Genomic DNA, 19,138 nt, shown 5'->3' with positions numbered 1-19,138 from the left:
GGCAAGTGAAATTTAAATTTAAATGAAGTAAGTAATTTAAAGATGAGGGCTGAAAATTGCCAAGTTTATGTCTACACCATGGAATGAAAAAAGTTTATAATTCTCACTCACAGTGAGATAAACCCAATTTGCACATCTCACCATAAACTGAAAGTTGTATCCATTTATACAGCAACTTCATCTTTTGTAGGGGGAGAGGGCAATGCTACAATGAATGTGATTCCCTATATGCAAAAGTGCAAAAAGTAAGGAAAGTGTGGTTCAGCAGGTAGGCATGTAGTCAGGACTAAGATATGATAATGTTCTCAAAAATGACTGATGCAATGAACAGATTGTAAGTAACTAGCAGCACCAGTGTATTACACCCTCCACTGAATCCTGTAAAATAGTTTGCTATCAGTTGTGTTTGTTTCTCCCCATCTTAAACCTCTAAATGGGTTTTAAGTCATGATATAAACACATCAATAATTGTCGGATCCTACAACACTTATTGATTAATCTACAATAAAAAATGTCCTCCCCCCCATAACATTCAGATCAATAACGACTGAATTTAATAGATTCACCCAATTATTTTGGTCAGGCAGAAAGTATTTATGTTTGGAATTATAAAAAACAACATACTAAAATTCTTCACCATAGGTTTGACTTGTATCTTGCTGGTTTGACTAGTTCATAGGGCTATCCATTTTAATATACATGGTGAAGGGGATAGGGTCTAAAACTATTTTCCATATTTATTCTGAAGAATTATAATTCATTTCTAGTGCTGAAACCCTTTCAAAAATGGCATACCCCAGCAAATTAAATAAATTTACTTCTATAAAATCATACAGTTTTGAAAAAATAACTGGGTCCAATTTGTACTTGCAATAATTATCTGCAGAAAATATTGCATATTCACTATTTTTTATATGGCAAAGATTTTTTCATTCAATGGCTGCTACAAAATGCAGATTTAAATATCCCAAAAATATAATGATTCTCTTGTGAAAACAACAGAACCCCATCACAAATCCATGAATTAAAAAACTGATGATAATAACATTTTTGTCAGAAAACCCAACAATTAAAACCCATCAAAATAAATGAATTCTGAGAATGGTAATAATATATCATTTTCCTGCAGACCTGGATACAATTGGACACATTCCCCATCTCCAACTAAGCAAGGGTTAGCTCTTACTAACTGGAACAGGGTTGGGCAAAATTTCTGTATTTCTGGAAAAAAGGAATAAAAAAGAAATCAACTAATATATCAGAAGCTAATTCCAAAAATCATAATATTAGTCAGAGGCCTACAGTGTCAGAATATGTGAAAAAACTTTACCTTTATGGAGAATGAATAAAACAAGGGTTCAGCAGAAGGTAAGGAGTCTTTGTTATGAACAGAATTATACTTCTGCTTATACAGGTGAGATGGGGCCCAGCATGGCAGAGTGGTCTAAGGTGCTCACCTTTACAGATCACCAACATCTCACCTCTGTCCATGTTAGTTCAAGTCTCAGGCTCAGCCACTATATGTATGCGAGAAATCTTGCCAAGAGCTTCACCTGGTTCAGTGGTTCTTCCAGGGATATTTTGCTGGTTATTCCTCTACCAGTTTTCCTGGCCGCTATGTATAGCCTATCATACAAAAGTTTGTAAAATTCAAACTTTATTAGACTTTGAGGGAAGCCCCATTGGAATAAGGTTGATTGCACAACAACTCTGTCCTATCTGAAAGCAGTTCAGCGTGGTCCACAGATGATGTGGAAGGTTGAAGCCAAGAAGGAAGACTGGTGGCTTAGCTACAAGGGAGTAGTTTACAACATCTGTTGAAGACCACTCGACACTTCATGCTGAAATACCTGTCATATCCTCCGGCAAAGAACCTAACCAGATCAGAACATCAGCACAGAAATGGCTATATGGTGCCAATCAAAAGTAAAGTTCTAACAAGTGACCTAAGTGAGCCTGATATTGCTCGCCTGACTTACAAAAATATCAGTTGAGCATTTCACTAAGCAGACTTATGTAATATTGTAAAAACATTACCTAGGTGAACTATATATTAAACATAATATCATGCAATAAAAATGTGCTCTAAAGATAATGGCATAATATTTAAAGTCTCTAATCGTTCCTTATGGAATCTATCAAGATATTGATCATATAAACCCATTCACCAAGTTCTATAGAAATTGTATGAGATATCTCCAGATCTAGTAAGATACCAAGCCAATCAGATGCAAGATCACTTCATTATTATGCACATCGAACTTGCTCACTATCAAAATTGTCAAAGATCTTGATACAAGTATATATTTCAAGTTTGATCAAAACTGGATCAGAAATATGACCTCCAGAATGGTCACAAGCTAAGCTAATCAGATGCATGATAACTTTCTCATTATGCATGGATCAGCCCTTTATCAAACCTATCTAAAGATCTTGATGATACAAGTTCAAATCGGACCACAAATGTAGCTCCAGAGGGGTAATCAGTGTATCCACTCTGATGTAAGATCACTTAATTAGTATCCATGAATTTTGCTCATTATGTAACTCATCTGAGATCTTAATAATACAAACATATCATCTACATTTAATCAAAATGGGATCTGAAATAATGGCCTCCATTGAGGTAACAAGTTTATCAAGATTATCAAGGTTATCTCGCACATTATCAAGATTCTGATGATATAAACAAATATTCTATATACAGTGTGACCCCGCTATAGTGCGCTCCATTATAACGCGAATTCGGATATAACAGGGTCACACTGTATATGAAATCTGATCAGAATATCAGAAGTTAAAATAAGCAATCGCTGCCAAAAAGGCGAAATGATGCATGACAGATGATGCACAATTCATGACAGACACACAACAGATGCAGGGCCATACCATAAGCTTATTTGGTTTTAAGGCTTAGTGAGCCAAAATTGTAAAAATGATAAATTGTACTCAAAATTTTATGGAAGATAGACCCTTTCAAACAAATGTAAATACATGTATAAAGTATTACAAGATAAAAAGTAAACTTAATGAAATTCTGTAAAGTGTATATAAAAAATATAATGTATATGTAAAAATGATCAGACATAAAAATCCTTAAAATATGGAATCAAAATTAATAATACAAATCACATTCACTCCATAAGTTCAAACTTTTCTCTGGCGGTACATGATCATAAGATTCTTGATTGAGTTCACATCAAAAACCATTTGTCTCACAATATACAAGGTGGAGATCTACACACTAAGCAAAAATGTGTTCCTCTGTCAGTGGACACTGGCATAATACACATTTAGATCCTGCATGAATGAATAGGTTCACATGAGTCAATTGAGTCAAGAAAAAAATTGACAGCAATTCCATGATATTTCTGTTACACAGATGCATCAAACTTATACCACAAAAGTGCATCCAATTATATAAAACTTATGTCATCTTGCCTTTGATCCAAAGAATGTACATTAAAATTGCAAGATGTTCAATTTATCTACCTTTATGATCTCAACCTGATTGTATGATACATATGCAAGAGATAAATAATCAATCATACTTGCTGATTAAAGACAGAATAATCTCACCAAAGGGATCATAACTTCCAAGGATGAACTGGCAGAGCCTCATTTCTGCCTTCAAATTCTGACTCTCCTGTGCTGGTGGCAATGGTTATTAGTATTACCCCAGTGCTAATGACTGATTCAATCTATTATTCTTACCTAGACAGTTTCGACGACAAATGGGCAGTAGACTTGAGCTACCAGATGGACCACACTTGGGATAATATGAATCACACAGTGCAAATGTTATCATCTCCAGGGTACATGAATCTGTTAAATAGCTGGATAATGCATTAGTTAAATTACTACTGAACTCGGCAACAAATGATGTTTGTGAGTGAGTAAATCCCATGGCATAGCATTCTGCTTGCTGAACCACATCACAGCCTGGAGGGATTTCTGGAAATAAAATGAGACATTTTACTTACATAAATCATTCATTAAAATCATTCATTCTGAATTAAATTTTGGCTGAAAAAAAAAGAGGTAGATATAACTTGATCAAAACATGTCATACCTTTTATAAACTGTCAACCTCTTACAAGAATGATCTTCCTTAAATGGCAAAATTTGTTTCATCACAGTCCGGCATCTGGCATTAAGGGAAATTGCAGAGTGATAGTGTACATTTCAAAATTGATATCTATCAAACTTGGCTACTCATTTAGCTTGACAAAATGTACCTGAGTGATAATATTTATCAATTTGAAATTATATTTAGTTGCTAGAAAGAAATGCAAAGACTATTACCCAGTCAAGATGACAGAACTCCAAACATCTTGATGCAGACAGCAAAGTTATGGAACCTATGGCTGTATGAAATCAGAAAATGTATGACTGTTCTGCAAACGCTGAAGGTAACCCAGAAAGGCAGTTAATATATCTCTGTAAATGAGACAAATCTTCAGCAAGGAAAAGGAAATAAAATGTACTAATTTTGTCAACTTCCCTGAAATGGATGCCCCACATCCTGTAAGGATTATAGGGAACATAGAAAAGTAGAGGATGTTGATCCAATCCCTTTCCCTAGTCAGATGCTTATAAGCTGACTCTCCCCAACATGACTGATTGGTAGCATAGATTTTGGGGTAGGGGTGGTATTGACCCTATCTCCTCTGTACCTGTACTTATGATGGGGTATTTAATGACCAGTGACTGGTATTTAAAGACCAGTGACCAGTCAGGCAAACCTGATCAAATGGTTAAGCACTCCTCAGAACTTACAGAACAAGATTGTTGCTCTCTCTCCTATCAGGATGGCCCAATCTGCTATTTGTTTTCACACATCTAAGGGCCTTGAGAGAATGCTGCTCACACACACTAACATGGAAATAAACTCTCTTCTGGTCTTAATTCTGTTTAGGGAGGGTCCTTGAATCAAACCCACACTGGAACTGGCTGCATCAACTTGCATGCCAGGGATCTTTGGGCTTTATAATTCTCCAAAGAGAAAAATCCCATTCCCGACCAGAATCTATGTGTCTTCTAAGCCCTTAAGGACCCACATAAGAATCCTATACTTACGGATCAAGGAGTTTTCTTTATTCAAGCCTTGAGGGAAACAGACAAGGATGTGATCCACTCCTGTGATCAAGTAAACGAAGAAGGGCCTTTCTTCTACCCCTTATAAGTGTGCTGACTTTTGGCAAGGTCCTAGACCTCATGAGGCCAAATACTTGTAGCACTGGACTGTTGTTAAGGGACGAACCATGGCAGGTCAAGGATACTAGTAACAACAGTAATCATTTGTAGACTTTAAGTCTATTTATGAAAGTTACTGTAGATATGTAGCCTAGTTAAACTTAAAGTGAGACTGTTATGCATAAATAATTCATCAATTTCTTTTTGGTTTGTATACTCTTGTATTAACTACTTATCCACATGGATTTAGCCTATTGGAGACAAAAAATTTAACTGCAGATCCAGGTAAGTAGCAAAATTAAATGTACATAAAAAAAAAAAATGTTTTTCATACAGTTTTCTGTAATTATGGCATGTAATATATAGATTGCTCTTTTATGATCAGATTATGCTATTATGCCACTTACATTAGTAATAAATTATGATTATACCTCTCTTGGGGGTAGGCTTCTATGAAGCTACAACAAAGCAGTTCAGGTTCACAGTTAACCCTTTCACCACTAAGTAACTATTAGGGAAAGACTACCATTCAGCACTAAGTAACTTTTAAGATCTTAATAAATGTAGGCAACACATTTTCAATGACTTGTATAAATATCATTTCTTGTGACAGGAATATATATTTGGTACCAGTGCAATGATGATAAATTCAGGTTTCTAAAAATAATGAATAAAGTGTTTGAAGAGTAATATGTGGTCTGTTTTTGATCCATTGTGGTGTTCTTATAAATCATGGCTTGAATAAATGCAATGTTAACTCAAAATTCAAGCAAATCCAAAGGTGTCTTAATGATATTTCTACACGTATTTAAAGACTGATGTATACAAGGTTTTATGTTCATTTCAGTGGAAACAAATATGAAATAAAACACGTTTTTACTGTGAACCAGATTAATTTAGCAAAAATCCAAGTCAGTTTTATGGCAAACACATCATTTACATGTACATGCACACCTGTGCAGGCATAAATATCATTGCCAGATGCATACTTTTGTGTGATAGTCATGGAAGCAAGGACTGAGAGCAATTGCAACACAGGTGAACATCACACTTCTCACAAGCCATTGTTGTTTTGGTCCTTTTGTAAGGGATGCTCAGGTGGCCTAGTGGTTATAGTGTCCGCCTCGGAAGTGGGAGGTCGTAAGTTCGAACCCCGACCGAGTCATACCAAAGACTTACAAAAATGGTACTAACAGTTGCCTTGCTTGGTGTTCAGCATTAAGAGTTTAGTGTTTAAGGACTGGTTGGCCTGGTGTCAGGATAAAGTGACTGGGTAAAACATGATGCTACATGTCTGCGACATGATGCCCCAGTGCTAGAAATGACTATAAACAACTTTGGAAATTGTTTATTGTTGATATCACATGACTATAAGACAGCTGATGTCACTGATGTGTAGGTTGCGAGATTTGTATAGTCATGTCAATCAGAATGCAAATGGTGAGATCCAGGTCAAATTTCTGGAATGATGTACTTTTATCTTGTCTGTCAGTGGATTAAAGATCTAACATGCACTATGCTCACAATTTCTGAGAAAATAAATCGTATTCCTATCAATTAGATGCAGGTATATCTTGACGAAAGGTTGTTCAATCTTGCTAGGCCAGCTACTAAGCATCTACCCTATGCCGACACCAAATGGTATCAGAAAATTCCAACTTTTTGATAGGGAGTGGATTCTGACCCTACACCCCAACATCAATGTCCAAATATCAAAAATGAGGTGGCAAAGGTCAGAGGAAACTCAGACTAGTAAAGAACCTACCTTAAAGTCCAAATATATCCAAAAAGTATGCAAAAAGAATCAATGTATGATTTAAATATTTACTATAGGGGAATCCCAGACACTGACCAATCAGAATTTATCACCAAAACAAGACAGGTGAGACCGGAATACCAGTCTACAGTGTTGAGCGGGAGTTACTGTTCATGGACTGCTGTACCGGTCTGTAGTGCTGAAAGGGTTAATACAATTTCCCTTTGATCAGGTACCTGGGTAAGCGATCATTAGGATTGATGGGCACCTAGTAGAAATTTCCCAAAGTTCTGACATCTCTATGTGAGGGGTCAATTCACATGGGCCCAACAATTATTTCTTCTGCCTTAAGCAATATTAAAATCAACATGACATGATAGCCAATAAATGTAGTTGTCTCTCCTGCTTTTTGCAAGCATGAACAAGTATCTGATTATCGTTTTTTTTTTTTTAATACTTCTGTGCAAAGTTATTGGATATTTCAACAGACTGATTATCCCTAACACCTTCAGCATTTTCATTTGACTGACAATTCCAGATTAGTGTACAAAAAAAAAGCAAAATCTTGATGATGTGAGTTTTTATGAACAACATAGTAAATTAAAGCCTCTGAGATGGCCCCTGTAAAGTTAATATGGTTCCTGTCCAACTCCACTGAGTCTACTATGAAAACCTAGATCTGGACCTAACAAACCAAAATATGCCTACATCTGGATTTTATGACAATAATTTTATTTTTGTACTTTTCTGCTATTGTTTGGCCAAGTACATAATTTAATGGTCATATCATTATGCCTTATGGTAAAAATTATAAGGACTGGATAGTCCGAGATACTAGCACATAATATTTAGCACAACAAGCAATTTTCTCTTATTCTTCTGTCATTGTATCCTTAACATTTGACCTTTTGAACAAATTATGAAGTTCCATTGGAATCAATTGTTTGCTCAGTACTTGAGACAGAGATGCTGCCATTATTTTATCTAAAGTGGAGAGCTCAGGCCCCAACCCGCTTCCCATCATCAAAATAAGGGGTGGAATTGATAAAAAAGAATGGGAAAGACCATAGTTCAATATTTATCTTACACTAAAAATTTAAATCTTTTTTCTTCCTGCATGTCTTTGTTAGGGCTCTACTTAAATAAAACTTTAAAAAAAGATGACTCCCCAAGCTGCATATAGATTATTCTGTTGTTTTCTGAGCTTTATCTGTTTCATATCCATGTGTGAATATTGTTCTCTGCTGAGAACCCCTGTCTGAGGAGGCATAGCTAGCTTAGTCAGCTTGAACTAGATGGGAAACTGTCTTTTGTTCTTGTTATGTCCTATTTTCCACATTGGTACTGTCTCTTGGATATCTCTATTCCAAACTAAGATTTTTGACTAACATGAGCTCTACCAATGATAAACTTTTCTGAAACAGTGCTATGCCAGATTTCCTATCTGTTCCACAAAACTGTTTTAGAGTTTCAAGTCGAGCAATATCATAGCCTGCTGGCTCAGAGAGAGATATTTTCATCCAATAAATATCCTTATTTTTAATTTCATTTTAGGTTTTTAGTTATACCTTTAATCTTAAACCTTAGAGTGCTATGTGGTTTCATTGCACAAAGACACCTCAGGACTGAATTGTCTGAGACAAGACAAGAAAACTGCACTTTTTAAACTGCCTTTATTTTAATTAGGCTTGGTAATCTTCCTTTTCTTTATTTAATTTTGAAATTTGTCCATCCAGTATATGTATATCAGACTCGTATTCAACATCATTTTCAGATTCAAACGACAAGGCAATAATTCCTGAAATAATTACCAAGCTCCAGCAATCTTATATACCTCAAAGCTTTAAAAATCATTGTCATCATTGCTATCATCAGCCAGTACTTTCTGAATGAAATTGTCATCTGAAGATGAACCATACTGGACATCAGCCAGTTGAAATTTTCTAGGTAGCTTTATTTTAAACAAGCATTTGTAAACTTGTTTGATGAATGCTGGGTTAAACCTAGAACAGAATGCTTGTTCTAGGGCCAAATGTGCCAATCAAACTTAGTTTAAGAACCATTCATTTCAAGCCAAAGTACCCTGATGTTGCCTGCATGAAAAAAGACTTGTTGCAACAAGTGATATTATAAGACCCCCTACTGGTGGTATGACTTATGTCGCAACAAACAATTTTAAAGTCAACAGTTACATAAAAATTTTATTCTGCACATAGCACATTTTATTTGCATGGCTTTAAACTGTCATGGTCATTCTCATGCAAACTGCTTTCCAAGTCTACAAATTCATACACCCTGGCAGCATTTTTTAAGAGTTTGGTTATTAAGGGAATTTTCAAGGATTTCTTTAAATTTTTTAAAAGTATTTTTTCTTGTGGAAATGTAAATTTCTCTTTCTTAAACTAATTAGTTTAACACTACATAAAAACAAAAGTAGAAGACAAATATATAATTATGTGCCACTACAAAAGGGATCCCACTCAATCTGGTAACTACCAGTATCAGGTGTCTTTTGATCCACCCAACCCAATTTTATCCTAATGTTTACAAAATTATTCCCCTCCAAAAATAAAAAAAATTTAAAGTATAAAACATGATAAATTTTATTCAATTTGAACTTTCTGTGTTTATTTAAATGTAAAAAAAATAAAGTTTTTGGACAGCTTAAGGAGTTCCAACAAACTGGCAATAAATTGTGGAACTTTTCAAAGGATAAAAAAAGTTTTAATTCAAGAAGTTTTTAAGGCTGTAAAAGCCATAGATTACAAGCCAATGACAGAACAACAAACAATAATGTTTCAATAATCTTCTGCTTTTTTGCCTTTTCTGCAACATCTTGTCTTTGACATAATGACTTTGGAAGGCCTAAAAAAAAGGAAAAGAACATTCAATGTTGAGAAATAAAAAAGTACCTTCAGCTTTGACATTAGCTGCATCTAACTGCATTCTTGCTAGCTTCTCGTTGCTGACATTTCTGAAAAATTCTTGCACACCAACTGCTGATACATATGAATTGGCCAAAACTACAACTTTCCCTATAACCCTGGTACTTCCATTCCTAAAATGAGGAAGAAAACATTTTAAGATAGGTTTTTCACAAATTAAGGAAATAAAGATAAGTTTTTAACAAATTAAGGAAATTACAAATCAAACTGAGAAATATTTATCTCATTTCTCTACTGGTAAAATACATATTTAGGAGTCTGAAACTGTTTCTTGATACAAATAGTTGATACATGTGGACTGCAAGGCAGGTTTAACACTACATGTCTATCCATAAATGTATGGGGGAATAATATAATATAATCATGCATATACATTGGTGTAGGATATGAAATTCCACCTGAGGATCAGAATTTTGCATCAGTCACAAAGTTTTGCTGAGTGTCTAATGCAACCTTTCAACCCAGGGGTGAAATTATGCTATCCTAGACTGAAGAATATTATGAAGTATTCTTTTTTCTCATTTTTCTGAATGAAAAATGAAGGTTACAGTCAAAATGACATATTGTGAATACTGATAAGTTTCAAACATTAAAAGACCCAATGAAAAGTTGGGCTTTCAAAGAACAATGGTTGAAGCAGCTATATTAATAGCAATCCACAGTATCTGAATTGTGTACATCAGACAGCTTGTGCAATGGTAAAAGTGTGAATAAGTCAAATAGCAAAGTCCACATTTATCCATAAGAGTAATCCAGGCAAAAAATAATGAAATAGTCCTCAATTCAACTTTAATCTGGAACTGTTTTACCCTTCAGAAATAGTGATGAAAATATGAATTTTTAAGAAAATAACACTTAAAACAATAGCTTTATCAACCTGATATTGGAGTAAAAACTGTACAGTGTAGCTGAGGTCAATCAGTACAGTGTAGCTAGGTCAATCAGTGCAAAACAGTCTGTTTATGAAAACTTAACTTGAATGAAATTGGGAAGTTTTTTCTATTTTGTATGCATTATGCTTAAAGTAGAAGGAAAAACAGTCCAAAAACAGGATAAAGGTCACATATGCATTAGGAGAGAGCTATCTTGCATTGGTATTCAACATTAGAAATATATTCAATACATATAAAGGAATATGAGAAAAGAAAGTACTGTCTTCTGAGTTTATCGTGTACATAAGTTTACAAACACAACTAAAGCAATATTGGTCTTAATGACTAATGCTATGGTCAGGTCCATCAAGTTAAATGTACACTGAAATTAAAACACAATAACGATAAATGCATAATGAATGCATGTTTATATGCTCAGCATGCAATTATGTGTTCATATAAACTTTAAATGCATATTCAGTAAGTATCTGTCATTCTTCCTAGTTTCAGGCTGCAAAAATAAATAACCAACAAAGGAAATTAAGGGAGAGAGAGAGAGAGAGTGTGTGTGTGTGTGTGTGTGTGTGAGGACATTACATCATCAAAATCACTTCTATATTGCAAATGGCATCTCTCTCAGGGATTTGGGATACAGCATCATTAATCTGAAAAAGATGTTGTAAGAATACAGATAACATCATGGGAATTAATAGAGCTTAAAACAGGAAGCAAAGAAACAAATGCAAACAAGTACAGCATAATACAGATTACCTGGATACTAATTTTCCTGATTAACTTGTATGAAGTCCCACCATTTACTCACTCACATTATATACCCCAAAAATATATGTCCAAAGCCAACTGAAAACTGATTATCCAGCTGACAAACATTCCAGACAATATAAATGTCTACTAATTAAGCATAATAAATATATATAAAAAGTAGAGACTAAACAGAACATTCAGTTAGCTGACATCTGTTAACACATTAACCCCTAGCAATGAGTTAACCTGGCAGGACTTAGTAGCCTACTGCTGAACTCTGAAGAATCACGGTCATGCAAGATACACTAAACTGGCTGGTATTATAGAAAGGTAGACAGATGTAGCTCCACAATGATACCAAATAATCTGGAATATCTAGTTGTACTACAAAATACGAAAAAAAACACCTTTGTTGGACCCGATTTTTTCTACCCTAAATTCACCCGTGGTTGGAATCCGATTTTGTATCTGGATTTTAGAGTTTTTGGTCTCACATCTAAGGCAAACTGGTATGAACTGCAAACAGACAGATGAACCTTTGCAAAAAGCAGGATAAGATGGGCAAGGGGCATCTGAAATAAAGAGTGGTCTCTATATAAACCTAATGGCTTTGTTTAGCACCAAAAAACCAAAAGAACTCCAACTTTTACTCTTCTGCTTATGCGCGAGCCAAACAGCCAATGAAAAATTATGTTTCTAACACAACTAGGCAGTATGTTACTGAAAGATCACGTGGGATTTGGTGTTTCAGATCTATTCAGAAATAGCTTTCAAAATGTGTTTCCTACTTAATTTTCAGGCGAAAATGACAAAAAAATCCGGGAGTTAATGTGTTAAATAGCCTAATGTAAGAGCAGTTGGCCAAATGAAATAGACTAAAAGATCATGTCGTATTTGGTCAAATTCTGTGGAGTCATTTTTGAGAAGTATTCATCAAGAGATTTTCTTTTTCATTGTAATGGTTGCCATTTTTTAGGGCATCATTTGTACCAATGCCAAAGGCTTCTATGCTTGCAATGCATGCTTTATCTACAATTAGCCTAAGAAGCCACTATGGAAAATTAATTTAAGTTATTCTAAACTTAGTAATGGCAGACATAAACAAAATTGAATTGAAATAATTTTTGCAAATATTTTACAGATTTTCAAGCCATGATGCAAATTTGCTCAAAGTCTGTTAAGCAACTATGAAAAAGTGATTTATTATTTTAAATAATATTTTTGGTTACAGCAGCCACATTTGACATCAGCAATACTTATATAAATTTGGTAAGGTTTTATGTTCTTTGTTTGAGTTGATCAAAATCTGTTTCACAGCATTTAAGCATCCCAACAATTTTTTCTTTCATTTTTGTAATGGCAGGTAATGCTGATGTCAGAGAGCATACCTTTATAAATTTGAAAGGCTATTTTACCTGGATGCTGCTTTCTGCAGAATTTGGTCATATTTTGTTGACTAGATTTTTAGAAAAAGCTGTTTAAAGATTCAACTACTTTTAGTATTGGCATCTATACCTGATGGGTAATTAGCATCAAACACTACCCATCTAACATACACACACACACACACACACACATATATATATAGAGAGAGAGACACACACACACACACACACATTCATGCAGTCATAGGTTAGTTAGAGACCTAGACCAGTTAACTGTCCATGTAAATCATATAGATGCTAACAAACAAAACTACTTTTCACTAGTGAATATTAGACTCATGCATAACACAAACATGTGCCAACATGCATTTATAAGTGAATAAGTAGCTTGAGGAAGTGGATAGGCCTTGTGCTATGAATACTTGGATTTCATCCATCTTATTCACCACTGGTGAAAAGATTATATTGTACAAGATTCTTTGACGTCAATGGTCCAAAAACTGTTTTTATAAATAGTTCATTCTTTAGTTTTGGTATCTGAACGTTTTGGCTTGTCATTTATCTAAGTGTTTGTGGTGTTGCTGGTTTCTCAGCGTTGAAAAGAGTTTTACAAGTAAGCTGTGGCAAACTTAACCAATATTTTTTGAATGTGTAGTTTTTGAAACAGTAGGATTTCTAAAGTATCAATTGCCTGAAAAATGGTTTCGATTTGCCCAGCTAGTATTGGTTTACAGGCTGAATTTTCAACTGAAAAATTCTATTAATATTAACAACAGACACATTTCCCCATATTATATGACAACAGTCACAATGAAGCTGAATGTAAAAAAATGATATAGTATTGTTATTCAATTAAATACTTTATTTTTCTTAAAAAATGAACATTTCTTAATTTTGTAATGAAACTTGAATCAGATCAAGAAATACTGGATTATAAATTTTATCCTTAGACACCACTTTAAGTTTTTCATTATAACAGAAAAGATTCAAGTCATCTGTCGTTAACTGTCTTAATTTTTAACTGTTTAATGCCATCTCAAGATTGTTTTTTTGGTAAAGTTTTGCAGCTATGTCAAAGAAAGTAGTATCATAATATATATAAATCTGTTGATGATATTTTGTATTTACAATCTTCAAGTGAAGATCGATTTTTTTTAAAAACATGGTCCGAGTATAGATTATTTGTGGCACACAAGTTTTTTTCTCTTTAGGTTAGTGTCTACATAGAGACACTTCTTGAAATGTTATTCAAGTATGAAGCAAACCATTTACAACCTGTGTTGATAAAGGTTTAGTTTTTCTGCAAGAATTTCATGACATCTACACATATCAAATGATTCTGAAAATCAACCATACTGTTCCCAACCAATATTGCTTTCGTCTAAAGCCTGAAGCCATGTACTAATTACCACTGACATTAGTGCTGTTGCACAGGAATAATTTTGGTTAATACCAGGTTGTCTGTCAATCATCAAGAAGCTTAAGGGTAAATGAGGAAGTCATAAATAACTCAAGCACATGCTTTTCAATGATTATGAAAGAGCTGGAAGGATCAAAATTTGCAACAAATTGTGGAATCATTTTTTGCCCCGAGTGGAGTTGAGTCACCTTTGCAGTTTTCCATAAAAATAATTTAATAAAAATGACAATACAAATATTACTAATGAATATAATAATGATTCATTTAATCTCTTGTGGCCCATGAGGACACAAATAGCTTTTAATATAGTACAGGGACAGAGTAATGATCAAAGTGACTCAAATAAAAATTCTTGAGGCAGTGTAGGTTTGAGATCATGAAAATGACTTCATATTAGCCAAATTAATATAAAAGGACTCGCAAATAAAACTGATGAAATACAGAATTCAACGTACTGAAAGAAAAACTGATGTTTTATACAGTAGCTGTAACGATAATTGTGATAATGATCATTGTGAATTTAGTTATAATACCACTAATGTCTCTTTGATTTAAATTTCATTAATTTATGAGTTTCTGGTAGTGATTAACATTTAGGTCACTTAAATATTCAGGGTTTTCAAGGAAAGACGGATCAAATTAAGTTATTCTTAACCTCAACAGATTTACATTTATTTGAACTCTCGGAAACAATGCTGGTAGCAAATCATGGTCAAAATTTCTTCTGTCTCCATGGTAATGGCCATCTTTATTAGCCAAGGTTCCAATTTGATACTACACCTTGGTGGATTAAACAGTGTTTTGTCCTGGCTACATCTATTGGACTTCATGAGCTGCCTCCCTTAATATGTAATGTTAAGTAACCAATAGCATGGTGCATTGTACATCAGCGGAAATGGTGGAGGCACTTGACCTAAAAAGGTTACTTTGGAAGTTTAACATCGAAAGTATGATAATGTACCAGATGGAAGCGATTACAGGTGTATTTGAGTGAAAAATCAGCACTGGAAAATTGCTTTTTTATCAGACCATTCAAGTTGTGTGCTCCATGTGTCTCGATCATGCAGAAATAGTGCTCAGATTTAAACAACTTAATTTTGATAGGATGCTGTGGCTTGCTCCTGCATCCAATGAAATTCACAGACCTGAAGCACAGAAATATCTGCTCGATACACCAAGGAGTAGATAGTTATCACATGGGAACCTTGGCTAGCGAAGATGTGGTAATGGCAAACAATTTATAAGGATAAGAAAGGTCAGGCTGTCTAGTTATTTTGAGGTAGCATAAAAGATCTTGTTCTATAAGGGCCCAAAATCTTGGCAATTTGTAAACCTCAGGTGCAAGCTTATCTCAAGAACTATCACTATTTTGCCTTTAAGGCTCCACTGATGGGGGTAACTCAGTTGTCTTTTTTAACTGAGCACACTTTGATAGGATTTTGCTAGTGTCGTAACAAGGGAAGTATAGTGGTTAAAAAGTAGCAGAAGTTTGGGGTTCACAAACCAGGTTATCCAGTTGCTAATGACTTCTCTTCTAATGATTGTTTTCAGTAGAATAGCTAGATAGAAGTGATAATGCACTCCAGTGGACACTCTAGAGGCTAAGTGATGATACACCAATCCCAATGAGAATCAGCAGATCTCTGTATATTTGGAACCTATTAGATTGGTATCCCATAGAGGGATGCCTTCACTTCCAATTAAGTTAACACATTAACCCCTAGCGACAACTTTATGGGGCAGGAGGTAGTAGCCTACTGCCAAGCTCTGTAGCGTCATGGTCATGCAGGATACACTAAAGTGGGTGGTATTATAGAAAGGTAGACAGATGTAGCTCTACAATGATACCAAATAATCTGGAATGACTAGTTGCACTACAGAATACAGATAGAAAAACCTCATTTTTTGGACCCAATTTTTTTAACCCAAAATTCGCTCGTGGTTGGAATCTGATTTTGTGTCCAGATTTGAAACTTTCTGGTTTCAGATCTAAGGCAAACCAGTATGAACTGCAAAGAGATAGATGAGCCCTTGCAAAAAGTAGGATAAGATGGGCATTTGGAATAAAGAGTGGTCTCCATAAAAAAAATAATGGCTCCGTTTAGCACCACAAAAAAATTAATAAAAAAATTTTTTTAAAATTTTGTACCCTTCTGCTCATGCTCGAGTCAAATAGCCAATGAAAAACAATGTTTCTAACACAACTAGGCAGTATGTTATTCAAAGATGACCGGGAATTTTGTTTTTTCGAGTCTGTTCAGAAATAGCTTTCAAAATGTGTTTCCTGCTCGATTTTCAGGCGAACATGACAAAAAGCTCTAAGGGTTAATGGGTTAAAACTAGAAGGTACTTCCTGAAGGAATGTGGAGGAATTCCCTCCCATCTGCCAGGATGGAGTAATCACACCTGGTCTCTGGTTTTGTTATCCTTGTTACCTATTCTACATCCATGATTTTTACAACTTGGATATACAGTTTTAACAGGCACAGAGGTAAAAAGCTGGGCCTAGATCTGCTATTAATTTTGATAGGTTAGGGTTATCTGACCATGTGCCAATGTGTAATTGACAGTCAATTTCATTAACTTTGGATCACTAACAAAGGAAGTAATTATAAAAATTAAGTCTGACTTCTACTGTTGGTGAAATGGTCAAATCTTTTCCTGCAAAGTTAGAGTAATTATATGAAATATTGTGTACTAATGCAATTTGGTTAATTTGATATCTAACCCATTTTATCTTCAGTTCGGACCATCAGGATATAAAACAGATCCCACATATAGTGTTGTAACAAGGTTTACCTGTAATGTTAATTTTTTTTTTTTTTTGGAGGAACAAATTTACATGGATTTAAGGGTTTCTGCAAACCACGGATTTGAAAGCCCACAAACTATTCCTCCCCAATCCATAAACTAAAATGCTGATAGAAATGTCCTCTTATTAACAGCCAAACCAACAAAACTGACATCCACAAAAATGCATGAAACCACAGCATGTAGAAAAGTCGAGACTAAAGAAAAAGAAGATAATGTCTACAAGATATTCAAAGTAAGAGATAATGACAATAAAACTATTGCTTCTAAGTCTTGTGATGTGATGTGTGATGTGATTTTGATTTTTAACATAGCTTTAACAATTTTTCAGTCATATCGCTACGATGTCTGCAATGTGGCAGTTTATAGTGATGTCTAGCACTGGGGCATCATGACGCAGACATGTAGCATGATGTCCCACCCAGTCACATTATCCTGACACCAGACCGACCAGTCCTAACACTAACCTCTTAATGCTGAACGCCAAGCGAGGCAGCTGTTAGTACCATTTTTTAAGTCTCTGGTATGACTCGGCCGGGGATCGAACCCACGACCTCCCGCATCCAAGGCGGACGCTCTAACCACTAGGCCACCGGAGCGGTCTTCTAAGTCTTAAAACATGAATTAATATTCCAAATGAATAAGGTTTAATGATACTTACTGCTTCTGTCACCATGGATGAATAGTTCTGAAACATTTGCGAAGAGGAGTTTTTTAGCTGGTCATGCCATACAAGGCCTTTGAAGGCAAGGCTGACACTCAGTTCTCTTTTTGCTGAAAATGAAAACCATGAACTGATTACATAAATCAAACAAATAATTATAAAATTAACAAGAATGTGATCAAATTAAATTGCCAACCTTTTTTTTAAACTCTTAATGTAAACATTTGTGAGTAATGAGTGAATCAATACATAACGAGATAGCACAAACACAATTTTGTTTCAAATGATGATCATAACAATGATAATTGTGTGGGGGGGGTGATGTAAATGATACAGCGGTGGTGATGTGTGATGAGTATGATGAGGACAATGACAGAGACAACGGCAACCATGTTGCTGTTGATATTATTCATAATGATAATGGCACTCATGTATTACTATGTCAATGAGGAATATGACAAAGTCATAACATCTTTTGCCTATGCTAACAATATGACTGAAACATCAGTTTTACATAGTGTAACAATGATTATACTAACCTGGCTTTTATAATTTAACAATTGATTATTTCACTATTAACGCATGTTTATGTAGCACTGTAAGAACATAACCAACATAAAACTATCTCCCAATCTATATATCATGTAAATTTTACCTATTTTACTATAACCTGATGAAAACTCTCTCAAGAGTATTTTTAAAAAACCCACAAATGCTGATAAATTTGTATAAATAGATTTGTTTTTCCAAAATAAAGACATAATATACTTCAATTTATGCTAATAACCAAAGTCATCCATGATAGTAATGCAATAAACATATTTCACTCTGTCCATGCTTTATCCAAATTTAAGCAAAATAGTCTCTAGATCTAACAAGGTAAGATACAAGAATATTTCATCAATATGCACAGATCTCAGTTATTATAGAACCTGTCTACAACAATGATAATATTAGCTTATTCAACAAGTTGAAGCAAAATCTGGTTGAAATTTGATCTCCCCATAATGGTAACAAACTATGGAAATTGTTTACGAGATTACCTCATTTACGTGTACAGCTCTTGCTTGTGTTCATACTCATCTAACATCTTGATAATGTCAGCCCATTTGACAAGTTCTATCAAAATCTAAGTACAGCTGCTAGTGTTGAGTAAGGTCACATCATTAATACATGAAATTCCAAAAGGTATGAAAATTCTTGGGTACTGTTAAGTGTTTAAAATCCAAACAAATATACTGACAATAAAGTCACTGTAAAAACCCTAACTAATACAGTGAAAATTTTGTAAAATTCAGATTAATGCCCTGAAAATAAAAGTGTG

General features: G+C 34.5%; 1 protein-coding gene across 6 annotated transcripts in view; it reads right to left on the bottom strand.

The window, feature by feature from the left end:
- The window catches only part of LOC149783476 (uncharacterized), a 298,719-nt gene that overhangs the window by 237,771 nt on the left and 41,810 nt on the right, over positions 1-19,138 (bottom strand). For all 6 annotated transcript variants that reach the window (XM_089931706.1, XM_089931711.1, XM_089931709.1 and 3 more), the window contains exons 8-12: positions 17,812-17,924; positions 11,367-11,434; positions 9,865-10,010; positions 3,715-3,954; positions 1,132-1,221 (exon numbers count right to left, since the gene is read on the bottom strand). In XM_089931706.1, coding sequence (XP_089787832.1) covers positions 1,132-1,221; positions 3,715-3,954; positions 9,865-10,010; positions 11,367-11,434; positions 17,812-17,924 — 657 coding nt within the window. The remainder of the gene's footprint in view (positions 1-1,131; positions 1,222-3,714; positions 3,955-9,864; positions 10,011-11,366; positions 11,435-17,811; positions 17,925-19,138) is intronic.

Source organism: Sinohyriopsis cumingii, chromosome 14, assembly GCF_028554795.1.
Source record: "Sinohyriopsis cumingii isolate HCF-2022 chromosome 14, ASM2855479v2, whole genome shotgun sequence".
In the NCBI taxonomy this organism is placed as follows: domain Eukaryota; kingdom Metazoa; phylum Mollusca; class Bivalvia; order Unionida; family Unionidae; genus Sinohyriopsis; species Sinohyriopsis cumingii.
Note: the sequence above shows the minus strand (reverse complement) of the source record. Positions and strands in the feature narration are given on the sequence as shown.